This window comes from Macaca thibetana, chromosome 10 (genome assembly GCF_024542745.1).
Source record: "Macaca thibetana thibetana isolate TM-01 chromosome 10, ASM2454274v1, whole genome shotgun sequence".
Taxonomy (NCBI): Eukaryota; Metazoa; Chordata; class Mammalia; order Primates; family Cercopithecidae; genus Macaca; species Macaca thibetana.
The window spans coordinates 24290804-24313548 of record NC_065587.1 but is presented as its reverse complement, the minus strand read 5'-3'; the positions used below and the strand labels follow the sequence as shown (position 1 = coordinate 24313548).

The 22745-nt window shown below is 49.1% G+C and overlaps 1 protein-coding gene and 1 long non-coding RNA gene across 3 annotated transcripts; one reads left to right on the top strand and one right to left on the bottom strand.

The window, feature by feature from the left end:
• Positions 1-1115: 1115 nt before the first annotated feature.
• CRYBB1 (crystallin beta B1) lies at positions 1116-18490 on the bottom strand. Its single transcript, XM_050745996.1, has 6 exons — positions 18379-18490; positions 16495-16693; positions 13478-13596; positions 9292-9424; positions 3608-3750; positions 1116-1388 (listed from the first exon to the last, which is right to left on the bottom strand). Exons 2-6 carry the CDS (start codon positions 16672-16674, stop codon positions 1205-1207), a joined length of 759 nt encoding a protein of 252 aa, XP_050601953.1. The 5' UTR covers positions 16675-16693; positions 18379-18490; the 3' UTR covers positions 1116-1204.
• On the top strand, positions 5809-21891 carry LOC126929568 (uncharacterized). Of its 2 annotated transcripts, none has more exons than XR_007717223.1 (3): positions 5809-5986; positions 9232-9465; positions 21779-21891. It is a non-coding gene; the product is annotated as an uncharacterized LOC126929568 (long non-coding RNA). The 2 variants fall into 2 exon arrangements; XR_007717224.1 differs by lacking the exon at positions 21779-21891 and adding an exon at positions 9886-9936.
• Positions 21892-22745: the final 854 nt, after the last annotated feature.

Below are 22745 nucleotides of genomic sequence, written 5' to 3'. Positions count from 1 at the left end.
TGCCTGCTTCCTTCCTTCCTTTCTCTGTCTTTCCTTTCCTTCCTTCTCTCTTTCTCTCTCTCTCTCTCTCTGTTTCTTTCATTCTAGACAGGGTCTCACTCTGCTGCCCAGGTTGGAGTCCAGTGGCATGATCATGACTCACTGCAGCCTCGAATTCCTGAGCTGAAGCCTCCAGTGATCCTCCCACCTCAGTCTCCCTAGTAGCTGGGACTACAGGCATATGCCACCATGCTCGATTAACTTTGGTATTTTTTGTAGAGATCGGGTTTTGCCATGTCGCCCAGGCTGATCTCGAACTCCTGACTTCAAGTGATCTACCCACTTCAGCCTGCCAAAGTGTTGGGATTACAGGGGCGAGCCACCACGCCTGGCCTATGTGATTGCTTTCTATGTATATGATACTGATTTTCCACTTCTTGTAGCATTATAAAGCTTTATTTACACATCAGTGCATTTAAGGAAAAAAAAAAAGTCTATTTAAATAAAAATAATGTCAAAAGTAGACCAGGTGGCATGCAGACAGTGCAAAAACTCCTGAGGGAGATGCTCAAAGGGCTAGAGTTTGAAAAAATCTATAGATTTGTCATGAAGAGTGCAGGCTCCGGAGCCAGAGACCCTGAATTCAAGTCTTGACTTGCTAACTGTGTGACCTTGGGAAAATCACTTCCCCTCTCTGAACCTCAATTTCCTCACGTGCTAAATGAGAATAAGTATAATACCAACCTCCTTCACAATGAGTCTTCACAATGAGTAAGGCCAAGTGCTTGTCCTCCACCCCAACACATCCATTCAGGACCCCGAAACCAACCTGCCTCCTCTGACCTCCTGCACAGATGCCCTGACTGGACCATGTCTTACCTAGTATCCTTGGCTAGCATCTCACAGGTGTATCTGGGTTTCCCCTGCTGGGCGGAGCAAGCTCCTTGACAGCAGGAACTTGGCTTTATTCATTTCGGCCTCCACATTTGGTAGACTCACATAACAGGCAGAAAGAACTTTTCAGTGTTTGCTGCTTTTATGATCGTTGTAATTATTAAGACCGAGGAAGTCACATCCCAGTAACGGTGGGGGACCTCAAGGCACACATCTGTTTACAGATCCAGGAGACATTTTGACTTTAGGGAATTTTATTTGCTTGGGAAAAATGGGGAAATAATTGAACATGAAGAAGGGTTGGGGCAAGGTAGCAGAGTGAGGTGTGGACTCATTTAGGGGGCTCTGTGGCCAGGACAGGGAAGCAGCCCTCAAGGTGCCACTGCTTGTCACGCAGGCGACGCAGGGACTGCATCTGTGGCTGGAAGGCCCCCCACTCATTCCAGTGCCGGAAGTCGCCAGGCTCTAGGAGGTACTGGTACCCGCGGTAGCCAGGATACTGATAGCCAACCCATCTGAGAGGAAAGTGAGGACAGAGTGGAGACAGCCAGCCTCGTTGCCTGGCACCCAGACCCACGCCAGACCGGCCTGTTCTTCATTGATCCCTGCAGTCTGCTGCTCTCTATCCCTCACCTCTGTCCTGGCTGTATCCCTTCCTGCTCTGTGCCCTGGGGCAAGGACTTTGCCTCTCTGATAGGCCTCGGTTTCCTTTTCTAGGAAGTGAGCATGGTCACGGTGCCTGGTTTTATTAAGAGTGTTGTGGGGGGCCAAATGGAGAATGCACCTCGAGTTGTTTGCTAAGCATGTTGCCTGTGCATGGTAGGAATATTAATACACATCCCATTAAATGTGATGATGCAGGGCTCAGAGAACAAATCCAAGGAAGCAAGAATAGGACTTAGGGACTGGTTAGCAATGAAGCAAATGAAAGAGAGGAAGTGTTATTTCAAAAAATTGGTTTTCTTTGTAGGTAAGTGCATCAGTGTGTAGCAGCTGGGAACACGCACTCTGGTATTAAACATACCTGGGTTCAAATCCTAGCTCTGCCATTGATTTACTAGCTGTGAGAATCTAGGTGGATATGGTATCAGAACCTCAATGTACTGTCTTTTTTTTTTTTTTTTTGAGACGGAGTCTTGCTCTGTCACCCAGGCTGGAGTGCAGTGGCCGGATCTCAGCTCACTGCAAGCTCCGCCTCCCGGGTTTACGCCATTCTCCTGCCTCAGCCTCCCGAGTAGCTAGGACTACAGGCGCCCGCCACCGCGCCCGGCTAATTTTTTGTATTTTTAGTAGAGACGGGGTTTCACTGTGTTAGTCAGGATGGTCTCGATCTCCTGACCTCGTGATCCGCCCGCCTCGGCCTCCCAAAGTGCTGGGATTACAGGCTTGAGCCACCGCGCCCGGCCTCAATGTACTGTCTGTAAAATGGGGATGATAATGCACCGACCTCCTTGGTTTGTTATACAGATTTAACAGCTATTCATTTAAAGTGGTTAGCACAGTCCTTGGTATATAGTAAGCACTCAATAGAAGTTAGCCTCAGTGATTAATTTCTGACTTCTGTCATTATCTTTGCTGAGAGGGTCTTTCCAGGCCTCTCCCAGACCCCCTCCCTCTATTGTAAAGCCTGATGTAAGTTCCAGCCTCTTCAGATAAACCTTTGACCTGACCTCCACCCCAACATACACAGCCAAATCCTAGAAGCCTTCTCTCCTACTCTGACCTCCAGCAACACAATTGCCCTGGCTGGCCCATTCTTTACCTAGTATTGTTGGACACCATCTCACAGGTATATCTGGGTTTCCCCTGCTAGGCCAAGTAAGTTCCTTCAAGGTGGGAACTTGGCTGTATTCATTGCTGCTTTCCCCAGTGTACCTAGCATAGTGCCTGGCTCACAGACAAGGCTCAGTATATTTCAGATGGCTTGAATGGCAGGGATATAGGTTTCAGGGAGGCAGAAAGGAACAAGAAAAAGGCCATGGCCCTGATGGTGTTACAGGAGCTCAGAACAAGTCTGGGAATGGAGAGACAGAGCCTTACATTTACCTAGAGGAGATCAGGGGTGTCCGGCATGGTCATTTGGAGACAGGGGGATGGATAAAGTGACTCCTTTGATCCGGCCCTTCCATGTATTCTCATAACATAAGGTCATGGGGCTCTGTTTTGATAGCTTCAGATCCTGAGCGTTCAGAGCAGAAAGGGCACTCTTAGATCAGGGAGTTTTGTGTGCCCATTGCCTAACTGGCGAGACTGAGAGGCGGAGAGGTGTTTAGGCTCACTCAAGTTCCTTATCATGTCAGTACCAGGGTCGGGCCCATCTCACGAGGCAAATGAACTGCTCAGAACTCATTCTGTTCATTCTCCCAGAAGGTCCTGATTTCCCTGAATATTCCCTGTCCCTGGATGCATCCGGCCTCATCTATCCACATCAGCGCCAGCTCTTTTAGTTGATTATCCCTTCAACCCCGACTAGGTTTAGCAGCTCCTATTTTCTCCATCTAACAGCTCTTTAGATCTGATTTGTTTACACTGACCTGGAATTCCTCAAAGTATGACTCTATTCCCCAGAGGAATAAAGCTCTATTGGCTGAATCCCAGGAACCAGCACTGGGAGACGGTGGGAGGGGCCACGGCCTTCTATAGGAATCTGATGTTATAACCTGTAAGGAGAGCAGCCTCTGCTTCTGCCTGTGCTTGAAGCGGGGGATGTGGACCTGGCAGGAGTGATGCTTACGTTCCACTGGTGACCTTCACGCTGCCCACGCGGTCACTGAAGCCGTGGACCCAGAGACTGGGCGCGTCGTCCCCCTGGATCTCTATGGTGTTGCCCTTGAAGTTGGCCCCTTCAAACAGGGAGATCTTGTGCTCCTGGGAGTCCTGGGGAAAGAGAGGCCAGGTCAGGTGTGTGAAGTACCAATGGGACAAAAGGAAGAAACTTAGCGGGACCTTCGGGGTGTGGAGGGAGAGAGCTGAACCTGTTCAGGCCGCTGGGGGACTCTCCAGAGACCACTGCTGTCTATTCTGGAAGGGGACATAAGGAAAATGGGATGACAACTCCCATGTCATAGGGTCCTTGTGAGGATGAAATGAGTGCATCCATATAGAGCGCTGAGCATGATGCCTGGCATACATCAAGTGCTCAATAAATGCATTTATTGGCCGGGTGCCATGGCTCATGTCTGTAATGCCAGCACTTTGAGAGGCCCAGGTGGGAGGATTGCTTGAGGCCAAGGGTTCAAGACCACCCTGGGCAACATAGCAAGATCCTATCTCTAAAAAATTTTTTTTTTTAATTTGCCAGGCATGGTGTCGCATGCCTATAGTCTCAGCTACTTGGAACGCCGAGGTAGGAGGATTGCTTGAGCCCATGAGGTTGAGGCTGCAGTGAGCTACTGTACTCCAGCTTGGGTGACAGAGCAAGATCCTGTCTCAAAAAAAAAAAATTTATTATTTTTAAAATTATGGTCAGGGACAAAAAGGCTCAGAGAGGTCAAGCTTATTGATCAACATCACACAGCCAGGGAGGGGCAGAACCTGTCAGAGAAACATTTCACTCCTAAGCCCAATCAATCAGTGTCCCTGTGCCATCAGGAGTTTAAACAATTGCCCTTTTGTAAATGCTTCTTACAAACCAGGTGAAATGTGGAACATTGGTGGAACACAGATCTAGGTTCAAATCCTGCCTCTGACATTTATGCACTGGTGATCTTGGACATTTCACTCTGCCTCCCTCAGAGCCTCCGTTTGTTCATCTACAGAATAGGGTTACTGCCAGGCATGGTGGCTCACACCTGCAATCCCAGCACTTTGGGAGGCCGAGGCAGGTAGATCACCTGAGATCAGGAGTTCGAGACCAGCCTGGCCAACATGGTGAAACCCCATCTCTACTAAAAATACAAAAATTAGCCGGGTGCAGTCACAGGTGCCTGTAATCCCAGCTACTCAGGAGACTGAGGCAGGTGAGTCACTTACCCAGGAGGCAGAGGTTGCAGTGAGGCAAGATCGCGCCACTGTACTCTAGCCTGGGTGACAGAGCAAGACTCTGTCTCAAACAACAACAACAAAAAAGAACGGGGTTACTATTGGTTCGTGGGATTGTCATGGCTGCTCAACTCATGGTTGAGTGCTAGCTGTAAAACAGGCCCGGCAGGGCGCGGTGGCTCACGCCTGTAATCCTAGCACTTTGGGAGGCCGAGATGGGCAGATCACAAGGTCAGGAGTTTGAGACCAGCCTGACCAACATGGAGAAACCCCATCTCTACTAAAAATACAAACAAAAAAACAAAAATTAGCCGGGCGTGGTGGCACGTGCCTGTAGTCCCAGCTACTCAGGAGGCTGAGGCAGGAGAATCGCTTGAACCTGGGAGGCAGAGGTTGCAATGAGCCAAGATTGCACCACTGCACTCCAGCCTGGGTGACAGAGCAAGACTCTGTCTCAACAAACAAACAAACAAACAAATAAAAAAACCCAGGCCCACCCTTGAATTTGGGCACATGATTCAGTTCTGGCTTGCACTTATTTTTAATCTTTCATGACCCTGTGTCTTGTTTTTAAAGTTTGTCTGTTATTTCTGAGAGCAGGGATCATCCATCTTTTCAAAAGTCATCATGCACTGTTTTAGGCCCAAAGGTTTGAAAAGCCAAAGAGATGAACAGGAAATAGCAGAGTGATGCCAACCTCAGCGTCTGGGTTCAAACCCACAGACCTGGGTTCAAATCCCAGCCCCAGCAACTCCCAGCTGTGTGGCCTTAGGCCAGTCATTTTCTACTTCTGAGTCTCAGTTTCCTTGCTTTTAAAATGCATGTTATCATAGCCTGTCGCATAGGACAGTTGTAGGGATTACGTAAAAGGCAGGTAATATACCCAGTATGTAGTTGGTGCTTAAAAATGGGCGCTGTGATTATCTACTGTTATTCACCACCACTAGGAGGAAGAGGAGCCCAGGATGTAAGTGCATCCTTCTATGAAAGACTCCAGTAGAAGATTATAGATGAAGAAAGAACTTGTTAATTCTTCCAGAGGAAAGGAGAGCAGATCAGGGAAGGCTTCATGGAAGAAGTGACACTTGAGAGGGGCCTTGGAGGTTAAGGAGGAGTGCACAATGCTGAGAAGGTAAGGAGGTTTGAGGGAAGGCACTGAGGCAGAGAAGGCATAGACAAAAGCTGGGGGGTGGGAGTGTGCAAAGAAAATATCTGTGTGACCAGGGTGCAGGAAGGCAAATGCATGGTGTCAGGCAGGGATAGAAGCACAGGGGACCCTTTGGGACATGGCAAGACAAATGCCCTTAATGCAATTACCAGTCAGCGGTAAAAGGACTTAATCAGTGGTAATAACGATTACTTATTACTGTTACAGTCTTGAGGGCCTTGGGAAAGTTGTTAGTCAATGGCTCCCGCTGCTAGTGGCGTCAAGACTAAACTTACCATCACTGATGAGACCCTGCAAAACCCTGGCCTCCACCAGCACCTCCCCTCCCATTTTGCCTCCCTCTCTCCTCCACTTCCCCTGCTGCAGCTTTGCTGGCCACCTTTACTTTTCTTGGTCCTACCAGTCCATCGTTGCTCCAGGAGTTTTGCACACACTGTTCCCTGGAAGGCTTTACCATCTGCTCTTCACACGGCTGAGTTAGTTTCCAAACTTTGGGAGCTGGCTTCCCTGACCACGCCCTGACCACTCCCACCTCTAACAATACCTGAGCCCCCAGTTCCTGCTTCTGCTCTCCTAGTTAGATTGCACCGCCTTTGTGTAGCGCTCGCCACAGTTTGCAATTGTAGATGGAGTTCCATGATTAGGTATTTGATAGCTGCCTCCCTGGGTAGCTTAAGTCCCATGAAGACAGGGACCTAATCCGTTTGATGCATAGTTTTGCGCTCAGAGCCTAGAACCAGAGCTTTTGGCAGAAACAGGCCAACTGGTTAGGCGCATTGGTTCACGCCTGGAATCCCAGCACTTTGGGAGGCCCAGGCGGGTGGATCACTTGAGATCAGGAGTTTGAGACCATCCTGGCCAACATGGTGAAACCCCGTCTCTACAAAAAATACAAAAATTATCTGGGCGTGGTGGTGCACACCTATCATCCCAGCTACTTGGGAGGCTGAGGCAGGATAATTGCTTGACCCAGGGAGGTGAAAGTTGCAGTGAGACAGATCATGCCACTGCACTCCAGCCTGGGCGACAGAGTTAGACTGTGTCTCAAAAAAAAAAAAAAAAAAAAAAAAAAAAAAAAAAACGGAAAATAGAAACAGGCCAACTGAAATGCCTGGTTTCAAGTAGAAGATGGTCAGGTTTATTTATTTTTTTATTTTGAAAAGATCCCTCTAACTTCCCAGGACAGGCGGCTGGAAAGGAGTCAGGGAACCCAGCACGGAGAGAGCTGAAGCTGACCAGGTCAGAGATGATGGTGGCCTGGACCAGGACTGTGGCCAGGCAGAGAGATGAAGGGTTAGACCAAGCTTGTTTAACCTGCGGCCTGCAGGCCACATGTGGCCCAGGATGGCTTTGAATGTGGCCCAACACAAATTTATTAACTTTCTTAAAACATTATGAGATTTTTTTGCAATCGTTTTAAAGCTCATCAGCTGTCATTAGTGATAGTGTATTTTATGTGTAGCCCAAGACAATTCTTCTTCCAGTGTGGGCCAGGGAAGCCAAAATATTGGGCACCCCTGAATTAGACCATTGGATCTCAGCCCTGGCTGCACAGACGGACTACTTAGAGGGCATAGAAAAAACAGCAGTGCTGGAGTCCCAGCCCCAGAGATTCAGAACTAATTGGTCTGGCGTGGGGTCTAGGCTTTGAGATTTCTAAACTTTTCTAATAACATCCTTTGTTTAAATAAATATACCTAAAATGTTATAATTTCAATGTGTAACCAATATAATGATATCAATGCATTGTTGACATTCTTTAAAAATTTTTTTACTATGTATTCAAAATTTAGTGTGTATTTTACACTTATGACACATCTCCATTTAGCCAAAATTCAAATGTCCAATGGCCACATATGGCTAGTTCCTATTATGTTGAATAGCAAGCTTCTAGAAGCTACTGGAAATGCCCTGGTTGATCATTCTTCCAAACAAACCCCTTAACATAGGTTGGCATATAAGAACCATTCAATGATTGAGAGAGACATCTGTGGATTCTTACAGAGAGTGCATCATGAAGGCAAATAATTCAGTCTTACATTCTGTGAAAAGCATTGGGAATGATCTGTTTGAATAATCCATTAAGATAAATTTGGTGATGTCAAAACAGCTGGTGGTTGGCACTTGATAGCCTCAAATGCACACTCATGAAAATTCTTATAAATGTTCCCGTCATGGAAGACAAAAGTCGGTTACCATCAGCAACTAACATTGGTGAGTAAGATGTAGCTGGTTCATGATTCATCATCAACTTAATTCTGGAAAAAACTGTGAATCACTTGGGGATATCACCACCATTTTGACCTTGAATCTTCTGGAAGTTGACTTAGTTAAATATTATAAGAAACTAATTCAGTATATTGTCTTATTATTAAGAGGTTCAAGCTGTGTTTCTACAGTATCCCTCTTCCTTTTTTTTTTTTTGAGATGGAGTCTTACACTGTCATCCCAGCTGGAGTGCAACAGCGTGATCTCAGCTCACTGCAACCTCTAGCTCTGGGTTCAAGCAACTCTCCTGCCTCAGCCTCCCTAGTAGCTGGGATTTACAAGCATGTGACACTACGCCCAGCTAATTTTTGTATTTTTAGTAAAGACAGGGTTTCACCATGTTGGTCAGGCTGCTCTTGAACTCCTGACCTTGGGTCACCGCCCACCTCGGCCTCCCAAAGTGCTGGGATTACAGGCGTGAGCCACCATGCCCTGCTGCAATATCCCTCTTCTTAGCCATTGCATGATCTGCAACCTACATGTTTGGTGTTTTGAATGGGCACTGAAATTTGAAAAGCTTCCCCAGGCCTGGCATGGTGGCTTACAGCTGTAGTCCTAGCACTTTAGGAGACCCAGGCGGGAGGATCACTTGAGGCCTGGAGGTCAGGGCTGCAGTAAGCTATGATCACCTTACTGCACTCCAGCCGGCGGGACACAGCAAAACCCTATCTTCAGAAAAAAAAAAAAACAAAGCTCCCAGGAAGGTCTAAATGTGCAGCCAAGGATGTCAAGAGAATCAAGGAAGATGCTGAAGTTTTTAGCTCTGACTTGGAAGCTTTTGTGTTTACCATTTGCCCAGGATTCCTAGCTGGGTATGTAGCGAGTGTGTTAAGGACACTGATGAATTGATGAGCTCAAGAATCCACTGTCCTTTGACAACTCAGAGGCTGCCACACCTCCTCACCCACCATCATCTCCTTTTTGCCCTTGTCACATCTCAGACTTACCCCTGCCCTGCCCCGCCTGGCTGATTCTCCAGCCCCAGCCAGAGAGCCACTCACCATCTTGACGGGCCGGAAGGACATGAGCCGATCACTGCGGTAGCTGCTCGACCATGTGTCCCAGCGAGGGTACTCGCCCTTCTCCAGGATGAACATCTCCCCACGCAAGTTGGACTGCTCAAAGGCGACCCAGCTGCACACAAGAAAGACCATGAGGCAGACAGGGGACAAATGGTTAGTAGAAGCCCCCACTCCCTACTTGCCTTTCTCTCTCCCCTGGCAAGGCAGCCTTGAGGCCAGTAGGAAAGTCCAAAGGGGGCTGAACATGTCTGGGTTTGATTTTAGGCTATGACACTTACAGGCTGTGTGACTATGGGCAAGTAACTACCTCTCTCAGCCTTTTTCTCATCTATACTCATATGCCTATTTTCTTGGAGCTGGTGAAGGATTGAGTGAGATAAATATGTGTGATTATCTGAGCACACTGTTTCTCTAGATGTAGGGTTCATACATGCTTCAAGTACTATCAGGACTTGGAGCCGAGGAACACGTAGACATTTTAAACTTGACTCCAGCTAGGAGAAAGTCTCTGTTTGATGTTAATGTGCTTTTAACACTTACTAATCTCTCCTTTTTTTTTCTTTTGTAACAAAGGGAGAAAAGGCCACTAGCCCAGAATCTCCAGCAGACAATGGTGTAATAGCAACATAATAACACCACTTTTGTGTTTATTGTTAATTTTGTATGGATACCTTTGACTTATAGGAAATAATATTAGCCTTCCATTGATAAAAAGTGGTGTAAAGGTTCTTTTTTTTTTTTTTTTTTTGAGACGGAGTCTCGCTCTGTCGCCCAGGCTGGAGTGCAGTGGCCGCATCTCAGCTCACTGCAAGCTCCGCCTCCCGGGTCTATGCCATTCTCCTGCCTCAGCCTCCCGAGTAGCTGGGACTACAGGCGCCCGCCACCTCACCCGGCTAGTTTTTTGTATTTTTTAGTAGAGACGGGGTTTCACCGTATTAGCCAGGCTGGTCTCGATCTCCTGACCTTGTGATCCGCCCGTCTCGGCCTCCCAAAGTGCTGGGATTACAGGCTTGAGCCACCGCGCCCGGCCTAAAGGTTCTTTAAAAATGCGTTTATTTGTGTTTAGCAGGATCATTTTAAATGAAATATGTTAAATGAACGACAATCTTGGAGGTACAGGGGTAAGGGAAAAATTGATACAGGTGTTTGCATCCTTGCTGGGTAAAGACTGGCCTGGCATTCAGGAGACACTCAGTAACTAGTACGGGGCAATAGGAAGGGAATGATGGTAATATCTACCCTCAGATACCTGTGATAATTTAATGTGATAATGCATATGAGGGTGCTAGGTTCCTTACAAGGACTAATTAGAGGTTTGAAATTAGATGGAAGATTTACCTGGCTTTCCCAGTGAAGACTGATTAAGGATAAGAAGTGAGCTTGTGTCAGAGGGACCAGGGATTATGGCAGTGCAGGTGGGGTGGATAAGACAATCCCCATTCCATAGATGAGAAAGCTGAGACTAAGGAACTCCTTGACTTTTGCTCCCTGTATGTTCAAGAGTTCTCAGGGAACAAGAGAGGGATGAGGGGACACTGACACTAGCACCTTCTCCCAGGGGGCTAGTGGGACCCTGCTCTCCCCAGAAGGAGATGAGGATGAGGGTCTATCACCGTGGGCCGAGGGAGAATACATCAGAGGAGCCTCAGGTCTTTATCTGAGAGATGAGTTAACCACATTGGGATAAATTAAAGATATGTTTGTCTTCCCAGAATAGAGTTGAATTTGCCTCAGCCCTGTCTGGTCTGGAGTAGAAGAGAAATAAATGGGAGAATAGGTGGATGGATGGATGGATGGATGGATGGATGGATGGATGGATGGACAGATGAATGGGTGGATGAAGGGATGGTTGAATGGATGGATAGGTGGATGGGTAGACGGATGGATGAATGAATGCATGGATAAAGGAATGGATGAAGGGATGGTTGAATGGATGGATAGGTAGATGGGTAGATGGATGGGTGGGTAGATGGATAGATTTATAGATGGATGGGTGGGGGATGGAGAACATACGGGGGTATGTATGTATAAATGGAGAATGGATATATGTATGGATAGATCGATAGATGAATGGGTAGATGCATGGGTAAATAGATGGATGATGAATAAATGGGTGGCTAGATGCATGGGTGAATAAGAAGGGAGCCTTGGAAGGTGGTTTCATGCAGGAGTTAAGAGGACAGACCCTAGAAACAGACACACTTGAGTCCTAATCCAAGCTTGCTGATTATTTGCTGCATGAATTTGGGCAGCACTTAGGCTTGCTAAGCTTTAGTAGCAGAGAAGAAATGATACATCTACTTTGTTGCATCTACCTTGTTGGGAGATTATGAGGGCCTAAAAGAGGGGATGCATGGAACAGATACAGCACAGAGTAAGCCTCCAAATTAATACTGTTCATGATTAAATGCAGAAGGGAACTGGAGGTCTAGGCTTATGGAAGAACAGACACTGATGTGGTCTTGCCACCATGCCAAAGGTCCCCCTAAAATCTCCTCTATCTTCTTGAGCAGGAACAGTGAGGATCTAAATTTTAAATGTTTACATCTATGCCTTTTCTTATCTCCTATGGCTCATTTAAACCTGCAAGCAAGGAGAGAGGGTAGGGCAGGAATTTTAAGTTATAAGATATGGAAACTGAGGCTAAGAGGGGTTCAGTCCCCAGCCTAAGGTCATGTGATGGTGTCAGGTGTCAGGCTGTAGTCTCCTGGTTTTCAGGCAGGCAGGGCTCCTCACTTTCCCCATGCCTACCTCACCCTCTTCATTCTTTTTTTCCCATGGCCCTGCCAGCACCCACACAGACCCAGGCCCCCAGACCACAGGCCCATTTCCATGCCCATCAGGCACAGCCCCAAGGCACACGTCAGACACCAGCTGCATCTTTGTTTGAGGAGAAATACTCTGGGTTTGAGTCACTGGTACCAAAAAAAGCCTGAAAACCCAAGCTGGCCACATCCGGTAGCTTCTGCTTCCAGCTGGGTTTTTGGCGCTGAGGGTGGAGCTGAGGCTGCGTTGACCACACGGAGGGTGCAGTGGGTGCAGGAGGTAGAAATGGTCCTGGGTAGGCTCCAGGATAAGTTGGCTAAATGCACAGGGCAGGGAGGTGGGTACATGACCATCAGAGTCACCTGCCGTGTCTGGGTGCCCACAAGGTGACAGGCCCAAGCTGCATGATCTCCCTCAGACCTCAACATAATCCTGTGAGGAGTGGTGAGGGCCATGATTTTCCCCACTTCAAAGATGAGGAAACTGAGGCTTGGACACAGGGCAAACAGGGGAAGTCAGGACTCAAACCCAGGCTTGTCTGACCTCAAAGCCCATCTCAGAATGGGCTCAGAATACAGGATGACTGGAACCCTTGCAGGCTTTCAAAGTGGGGAGACAAGAGCCAACGAGCCACGCGGATCTTGTCCTGGGGTTGCCCCTCTACCGTGACCTCAGCACACCAGGCTTGACATAGGGCAAACACTCTGCCCAAGGATGACGCTCCCTGTTTTATATGGGAGTCACTAAGGCCCAGAGACGCCCACAGAGACAGGAACAGGCAGTGAAGCATGGTGATTAAGAGCTTTAGGAATGAACTCAATCAACCTGAGTTGAATCCTGGCTGTGCCACTTACGGATAGGTGACCTTGGGCAAGAGACTTACCCCCTCTGAGCCTCAGTCCTCCCATCTGTCAAGTGGGCATAAGAATAGCCCCTCCCTCCTACAGCACTGTGAATCATCTAGGTGTGGTCCCGAGTCAGTGCCTGGCACCTGGTGGGTGCTCCACAGATGCTTATCATCACTGCCAGGCAGCTGGACGCCCAGGAAAGGGGACAGTGAGTGGACACTTCACTCTTTGGCCTCTCTCTGCCCTCAGTGATGGGCTAGAGTTTTTGCTACAGTAGAAGCAGCGTTTCTCCAGAGCCCAGAATCATGGCTTACTGCCAGTGTGGTCTTATGCTAATTGGATCACCTCTCTGAGCCTCAGTTTCCTCATCTGTAAAATGAGATTGAGAACAATTCCTCCCTCTCCAGTTTGATACGAGGATTGGAAATAACGTATGTGCCAGGAGCACGCACGGCCGCAGGCACAGAGCAGATGCTGGAGAAATGGCAGCTACTGTTGTGTGGTCATTTCACTGTGGCAGAGAGTGTGCCCCTCCTCCGCCTAGCACTCACGGTCCCGAGGAGACAATGATGCTGCGCACACGGTCGAAGCCACGGTCTCCCAGGTTCAAGCACTCCCCCGAGAATTCTCCCCGACGGCCCTGGAAGTTTTCCTGTTCGAAGACCACCAGCTGCAGGAGAGAAACCCCCATGCCGAGGGCAGAGTGAGGGGGAGTAAAAACTTCATTATCTATATAAATAAAGGCAGGCAGTGCAGGAGTCACGTAAAAATATGATGAGCCACGGTTTGTGAAATGATCCTGTCCTCCCATTCCCCAATTCTTTACTGTTTGTTGTTGTTGTTGTTGTTGTTGTTGTTGCTGTTGTTGTTAGATCCGAGTCTCACTCTGTCGCCCCAGCTGAAGTGCAGTGGCACAATCATGGCTTACTGCAACCTCTGCCTCCCAGGCTCAAGCGATCCTTCCACCTCAGCCTCCTGAGTAGTTGGGATTACCGGCACACACCACCATGCCCAGCTATTTTTTGTAGACACAGGATTTGGCCATGTTGCCCAGGCTAGTCTCGAATTCCTGAGCTCAAGTGATTGGCCTGCCTTGGCTTCCCGAAGTGTTGGGATTACAGGTGTGAGCCATTGCACCTGGCCTCATGCCCTAATTCTGAAGCTAAGATCTGCACCATCAGTAGGAACTTATGAACCTCCCTTTTGGGACTTTCTTTATGCTGTTCCTCCTACCTGGAATGCCTTCTCCACCACACATCTCCAGCTTAGAGCTTCCACAGCCTAACTGAAGTTCGCTAACTCATTCCAGGCTTGACATTCTGTTTTAGGCTCAGACGCCACCTTCTCCAGGAAGCCTTCTCTGATTGCCCCCTCCCCCATCGGCCTTGGTTGAGCATCCCCCACTGTGCTCTCTCTCCCCATTAGCAGCACAACTAACCCACCACACAGTCACTGCTGTTTTGCTTTGGGGTCTCCCTCTCTCTCTGCACTCCCTCTCTCCCATTACCCAGCCCCTCCAAAGACCAAGGGCTCCTCCAGGGCAGGGCCTGAGGTTGATCCATTTCTGTATCTCCAGCCCCAGCCCCAGTACCTGCCACAGAGCTGATGCTCAGGGGACACTTGCAAATCCAACCCTCCACAACATAGGGGAAAACTTGAGCTAATCTTCTCTCCTCACTAAGCCTCGTGTTTGGTTCCTTGTCCACTTGCTGTTCCAAGTTGGGACAACTTTTCCGTTCACATGGACCGAGGCAATCGTCTGCCTTCTTTGAGCCTCAGTTTCCCCAGCTGTAAGAGGAGGAGGTTCATATAACCATGACCCAGCACTTCCACTTCTACCCTTGTTCACCCAGGAGACATTCCTGTATGTGTGCCCCAGGAGACAGGGATAAGAAAGTCCAAGCCATTCTGTTCACGAGAGCAAAGCTGGCAACCACTGAAATCGTGCTTAGCAGGAAAGAGATGGTCACGCTCTGAAATATCATGCAGCAGCCAGAATGAATGGCCTGCAGTCATGGGCAACAATACGGATGGATATTAGGGATCTCATAGTAAGTGAAAAGTACAAAGAAAAACCCAGAATAATCACATTGCATATTTCGGTCAGTTAAAAACAAATAAATCGGCCAGTTGTGGTGGCTCACACCTGTAATTCCGGCACTTGGGGAAGCTGAGGCTAGGAGTTCGAGACCAGCCTGGATAATATGGCAAAACCCTGTCTCATAACTTGGTCTCAAAATAAATAAATAAAACGAGTAAATAAATATACATGTGTATGTGTGTATACAGTTTTAAAGGAATAAAGTATAAAATTGTATACAAAAGCAAACAAGCAGATTAGAGACACAAGTTGAGGATAGGATGGTATTTCCTGGAATTGGGGAGGAAAATGATGAGCTCAAGGGAGACACCTTAAAGTTAGGTAGACAGTTTTTAACCAAGTCCTGGTTTTTATACGGGTGGTGGGTTTGTAGGTGCATGTTGCATTATTAAAAATTAAATAAAACTAATGATTAAATAGGTACATAAATAAAAGCCAGCCACGTACAGACCACATGAGAGCGTGTCATGAACTAGGGGTTGCAAAATGGCCTACTTCTGTGCACCTGAGGTTGAAACCGCACCAAACCAAATCCCAGGGGACCGGACACCTTGCTCCACAAGATCTCTTTCAGCCCAGACCACCTCGAGCAATTTTCAGGAGGGTCTGAGGCCATCCTCCTGCCCCACTGAGCCTCCAAGGACAGCTTGTTCCCTGCTGCTAAGCCAGCCCACTTCCTTTTCTTCTCCTTTTTTTTTCTTGCTTTCGATGAACTCTAAGCATGTGCGTGTGCAGGTGTAGCCTGATTGCCAGGTGTCCCTTCAGCTGTGAAGTGTTACATTTTGGTTGTTGTTATTGCACATCTCCACAACAGGTCCCCTTTTGCTTTTTTTCTTCTTCTTCTTCTTTTTTTTTTTTTTTTTTTTGATGGAGTCTCACTGTGTTGCCCAGGCCGGAATGCAGTGGCACGATCTCGGCTCACTGCAACCTCCGCCTCCTGGGTTCAAGTGATTCTCCTGCCTCAGCCTCCCGAGTAGCTGGGATTACAGGTGCCCGCCACCACACCTGGCTAATTTTTGTATTTTTAGTAGAGACAGGGTTTCACCATGTTGGCCAGGCTGGTCTCGAAGTCCTGACCTCAGGTGATCCACCTGCCTCAGCCCCCCAAAGTGCTGGGATTACAGGCATGAGCCACTGCGCCCAGCCCCACTTTTTCCAAGTATGTCAGAACCCTTGGCTATTTTATGGGCTCCCAGATTGGCTGGGCCCCACTTGTGTCCCAGAAGGAGGAGGGAGGAGGAGACCAAGATGAGGGAAAAAGAGAATAGAGACAGAGGATGAGAGCCTGGGGAGGTGAAGAAGAAAAGGGAGAGTAAATAGAAAGGAGAGAAAATCAGCCAAGAAAAAGGAGGAGAAAGAGGTGCGGAGGAGTAAGAGGTGAAAGAGGAAGAGCAGGAGGAGGAGGAGGAGGCGGAGGAGGGAGGGAAGGAGAGAAGGCACCCAGCCACTGCACCCCCAGGTCCTTACCCTGTAGTTCCCAGGAGGCAGTTCCGGCGCCTTGGCACTGGTAATAGGCACGGTTGTTGGGGCCAGGGCGGTGCCGGGAGTAGGGGATGTTCCTGCAGGTGGGGCCCCCTTCCCCTTGGTATCAGGCCCTGGGTTCGCCGCCACTGTGGCCGAGGCCGGGGCCTTTGCAGCCTGAGACATGGTTCTCGCCTGCGAAAGTCTGTAAAGAAATCCTGGCCTTCAGGGATGACACCCCCAAACTGCCTCCTGCCCTCACAGCCCAACACCCTGTGCTTTCAGCCTCCTTCGGAGCTGGTTTCCTCTCTATCCTCCTTGAAGCTTGTTTCCTCTCTATCTGTTTCTGAAACGTAAGCCTGGAAGTTTTTCGTTCCATCCCCACTCCCTAGCCAAGATCTTCCCTTCTGGGACCACTCATCCCGCATATATCCTTCCTCCAGGCTTTTGACCATGCGATTCCCTCCACCAGCTGTTCCACCCTCCATTACCCCGCTAGGTCCTTCCTTAGGCCCCTGCAATTTTCCACACTGCTTATCACACTGATTTGCTTGTACAACTTCAATTTGCCTCCCCACACTAATAACAAGAGGTCCCACTTCGGAGTACTTAAGGTATGCCAGGCACTGTGACATACATTAATTAACCCGTCTGACCATGACCCTAACCCCATGGAGTAGCTGCCATCATGATCCCCCCTGAGCAGCAGGGGGCTGAAGAAGGAAGGGGCCCAGCTCAGGCCCAAAAGCTACTAAGGGGTAGGGTTCTGATTTCAACTCAAGCAAACGGGGCCAGCAACTGGGTTCTTAAAGAGCTCTGCCGTTTGCTTAATCTGCTTTATTCACCATCCATCCCTAACACTTGCTCTGCACCTGGCACATAGGAGATGCCCAATTAACGTTTGTTCAGAGAAGGAATGAATGCATGCTCCCAACTCCTTTCCTAGTCCGCTTCCTCTGGGATTCTCTAGGGGGTTGGTGTATGGGTGCAAATACAGGCCGGGGACTGGGGCATACGGGAGGATCCAAGAGGATGTATTTACTGCATGTCGAGGATTCTGAAAATGAGGACTGTGGCTGGGTAGGCGTTGCGTGGAGAGGGTGTTGGTCAATTCCAGTGGTTCCTTGTTGCTTTGGGGTCATGGACTCCTTTGAATGTTTGATGAATACCCCAACTTTGTCCTCAGACAAAAATAATGCCCCCTTTAACTTTGGAGACAGTGTTCAGGGATTTGAGGACCCCCTGCTAGCACAGATTAAGACCCTCTGGTCGAGCTGATTCCCGAACCCATTCTGTAAGGAGGAACTATTTGGGATAAGCAGATTCCCTCCCCCAGCCTCCTCCAGGAAGGCTGTGCATATTCTGGGGTGCCCTGTTCACCAGCGGGGAGGCCAGACATCTGAGCCACATCTGTGGCTTTAAACACTCCCCCAGGGCTGGCAGCTGGACTCACGCCTTCCTGGAGATGTTCTCATTCTCTCTCTCTCCCCACTTCACCCTTTCCCTCTGTTCCTCCTCTCCTCCCTCTCTGCCTCTCTATCTGTTTCTTACTTCGCTCCCTCTTTCTGCCTATCTTCCTGTCTGTTCCTCTCTCTCCCTCTGTTCCTCTCTCCCCCACTATCTCACCCTCATTGTATCTTTGCTTATCTCTTTATCTGTTCTTTTTAATTATCTTTACTTCTCTCTCTGTTTATTTCTCTCTCTCTCTCTCTCCCCCCCCCCCCCCCCCCCCCCGTGCCTTTCTTCCTCTCTCCACTTCTCTCTGTCTTTATTTCCGCAGCGCTGCCTCTCTGACTCTCATGGCACTGCTATCTCTGCCTCCCTCTCTCTGCCTCCCTTTTCTCTTCCCCTCCCCTTCAGCTCTCAGCTGTGCTGTGGGTTCCCTCTTACCTGGGGACTTGCTACTTCCTGCTGGAGGACAGGCAGGCAGGCAGGTGCTATGGGTGACTAGAGGCCGACCCCCCATTTTATAGTCTGGCAGACATCAGGCCCTATAGTCTGTGGCACAAAGGGGAAGCTGGCTCAGCAGACCCGGGCAGGGAGTGGGGGACTGGGGCCCCGACCTCGCCTGGATCACTGCAGACAGCAGCACTTTCCTTTGTGAGACCAGCACACACAGCAGAAACCCTGGCCACAGCAGCTTCACCTTCCAACCCTACCCTGACTCCTCTCTCGATAACCCCAGCCAGGGAATGGGTCCCCAAAAGGGTCCCTGCTGGCTGCCAACATGGGGCAGGGAAAAGGGAAGACCCTGGGAGGCAGGAGACCAGAGTTTGAATCCTGACTCAGCCACTATACACTGTGTGGCTTTTGGTAGGTCTCTACCCCTAGGGGGACCTCTGTGTCTGCAATTATAAGGTGGGCACGTGTCCCTATTGGATGCTGCACAGAAAAGATGGTGACAACGAGCATAGAAGCATTTTGTAAAGGCAGATGTGGGTTTGATATGGACAGCGTTTTTTACAGAGTGCTTACTGTAGGCTGAACCCATGCTATCTCGGTCAGTCCCCAGGACAATCTGCCTTATTTGGTACTTTCATTATGCCCATTTCACAGAAGAGGAAAGCAAAGGCACAGAGAGGTCAGAGACAGTACAGGCCAGCCAGCTCTGGGCCTGTGTGCTTCCTTCTCCTGCTGTCCAGCCTTGACCTTGGCCTGAGGCCCCCTGGCCTAACTTCCTCTTTGTAGGTAGGGGTGGGAATGGGCGAGTCTCACTGTGCTCAGCTGGGTTGGATATTGGAGACCTGGGTCTCTTCCTTTTACACACATTGGACCCCATCCTTTCCTGACTTATCAATAGTGACCCCTCCTGCCACACCCCTTCCCTTCCTCTACCCAGGCCACGTTATCTTACCCGGGGGACGGTGCTGGTGGTCAGGAATATGACTGCCTGTCTCAGAGCCTCCTGCCCTGGGAAGCCCCAGATGCCCACCACATCTTGTTCACCACTGGCCCCAGCACCTAGCTGGGCCTGGCTAGGTAGGGCTTAGCACATAGTGGGTTCTCAGTCAATAGCTGGTGACTAAATGGTGGTTCTGATGGATTGGAACAAAAGGTAGGGTACAGGGGAGATAGGGAAACCAAAGCAAAGAGAGAGAAGTAGGGAGGCAGATAGAGAGAAGTAACAAAGAGAGGTGGAGACGGAGACACAGAGGCGCAAGGGACTTGGACAGTGAAGGAGCGACAGACGGAGAGACAGAGGTCAAGGTGGGGCAATCAAGCCTCAGGATGGCGGAACAGACACCAGAAATCACAGGGCTCAATCCTCTCATTTCACAAATGGAGAAACCGAGGCCCAAGTGGAACAAGTGACTTCAGCAGTCACACGTTGGGAACTCACACTAGAGCTGGGGTCAGAGGGAGCCTGGGGAGCTGCTCAGCTAGGTCATCTGCAGTCGACTCCCCAGTCCCAGGCAGGATGTATGGAGGGGACTTCTGGATAGGCTCCTGCCTCTTCTTTGGGGGTCTGGGCTCCCCACGGAACCCAGCTCTGTCTTGAGCTCTCCCTGGCCTGGAGCCAGCTTTGCCTCTGTCGCTCCACCCACCCAGCACCCCCTCGCTTCCCAGCCCCTCCTTGGCCTTTCATCCTGGGCCAAGACTTGGTGGGTGGGGTGTGGGCAGGAACTGCAAGATGGGGTAGCCACTGGAACTGGGGCCAAGATGCCTGTGGTGGGGGCCACCCACCAGTCTAGGCTTCAAAGCCAGGTCATCTGGGGCAGTTCTGTGCCCCCCCCAAACCCCCGCCAGGAATGGGCTGTCTGCCAGAGGGTGGGGGCAGAGAAGAGGGATGGCTCACCATGCTGGTGGCTCCACTCAGACCATTTATCATTATTATTATTATTGTATCCTTCATTATATCTTTTTCTTTTTTGCCCTGTCTTATGGAGCCAATTTCTTTTCTTTTCTTTTTTTGCATTTTCCTATACTCCTCAGTATACGGATGAAGTTTTAGGACTAACCCCAATTACAGATAAGGAAACTGAAGCAACTCCCTTTCCTTCCTCTCTCTCAGCTCACTTTCTCATAAAAATGGAAATGCAAAATGAACTTGGAACTCACATCTTCTTTAGTCATGAACCCAGGCTCTTAAAACCTATGTACTCCTGCTTTTTTGATCAATAATTAATAGTAATCATCTTTATTATTAGCAATGATGATGATGAAGATGATGGAAATACGGTAATTTTTTATGTTGCAGGAGCAATTCCAGCTGCTGTTCACATGCAGTTCACATTTATCCTCACAATACCCCTGTCTCTTAGGCTAGCTGTAACTTATCTTGTTACACCCATTTGATACACAAGTAAACTGAGACTCAGAGAGATTAAGTAACATGCCTAAAGTTACCCAGCCAGCAAGAGTGGGATGCAAACCCACGCAGTTTGGCTGTAGAGGTTGCATTCTTAACCTTTAATTTTCATGCCAACACTTTGTCAAAGTCATGCATTCCTTTTTTTTTTTTTTTTTTTTTTTGAGACGGAGTCTTGCTCTGTCACCCAGGCTCGAGTGCAATGGTGTGATCTTGGCTCACTGCAACCCCTGCCTCCCAGGTTCAGGCAATTCGCCTGCCTCAGCCTCCCTAGTAGCTGGGATTACAGGCACCTGCCACTGCTCCCAGCTAATTTTTGTATTTTTAGTAGAGACGGGGTTTCACCATGTTGGCCAGCCTGGTCTTGAACTCCTGACCTCAGGTGATCCACCCACCTTGACTTCCCCAAGTGCTGGGATTACAGGCATGAGCCACCACGCCTGGCCCAAAGTCATGCATTTGATAGAGCTGCATTTCACCTTCTTAAAAGGAAACTGGTGTGGCCACTTTACAGGTCATGAGCAGGACTCAGATATCCTCCAGGTTACCCAGATGGTAAAAGCAGCAGGGCTGGATTTCATCTCAGATGATCTGGTTTCCAGTCATGCTCTTTTCCTATGCTGTAAGAGGCCCCTCATAGGCCAATTCAGAGGGCAGGGTTTAGGGACAAGAGGCACACAGCAAATTGTACAAGTCCTGGATATTTGGCAAGTGTGCTACAGTTTGCAAAGCATGTTTGCAACTAACAGCTCCTTTATGCTGCCCACAGAGCCATCTGGATTCATCTTCGGGCTTTGTGGACTTGGCAGGCCCTGGCCTAGACCTCTTCTCCTGCCTCACTTCCCTTCAGGTCCCCTGAGCTCCAGGCCAATTGGGCTACCAGCTCTTTCTTGTACACGTGCCCCAAGTTCCCACCTCTGAACTTTTCTTAGAATGCCTCTGCTTCTGTATAACTCTGTACATATCTTCTTCATCCTTCAGAGTCTAGTTCAAATGCCTCCTCCAACAGGCAGCCTATCCTGATTGCTTCAACTGGAAGAGAAAGGGGAATGAGAGGAGGAAAGGAATAGACATTTCCTGAATGTTTACTCTGTGCCAGGTGTGTTATGTAACCTCACAACAACTCTGTGATATAGTTTGTTTCTGCTGCATTTTATAGGCAGAAATTGAGGGGAAATGACTTGCTCAAGCTCACATAGCTAGGAAGGATGCTTCTGGACTCCTCGTCTAGTGTTCATTCTCCTGGTCTAGTCAGGAACCTTGCGGGGCTAATGAGGGCCAATATTCCACCTCTCTGCTTCTTGGTGGCTGATCCCTGGGGGTGGTGATCTGGTCCATTCCCTCCCTGCTAAAGCCAGAGCTGCTGACAGCTTGCCATTGGCTCTTCAGCCAGGGCTGGCTTTTGTTTCTGTGGCCCAGTTGCTGAGTCAGGGCTTTGTCTCCCAGGGGCCCCTCTTCCCTCCCTGCCTATAAGAGCCTGACCTCGGCTGGTCTCAGATCTGACATGTTCCCTGGGCCTATCTCGGTAAGTCCCAGGTTTGGAGGAGGGATGGGATCAGAGTTCTGAGTGAGCATCCTGGGAAGTGAGGAGCCCAGGTCCCCAGTCCTAGGGATGTCACTGTGTCATCCTGAATGCCATCCTCACCCTAACCAATGATGAGCCCCAACCATCAAGACCAGCACCTGCTTCCCTCATTTAAAAACAAAATTATTCCTGTAGCCCTGTTGCCTAAATTTCCACCATTAGAGCTACCTCTTTGAGCTAGGCGTTGTCTTTGGAAGGACTGTCATTTTAGCACTTGCTGGGGTGATGTACCTACCCACCAACAGCCACAGAAAATTTCCCATAACAAGCAGATAAGAGAATACAGAGTGGGGCTTAGAGTCAATGAGACCCAGCAAGGGTGAGTTTTGAGATGGGGATAGGATGGAAAGTGGCACTGGTGAC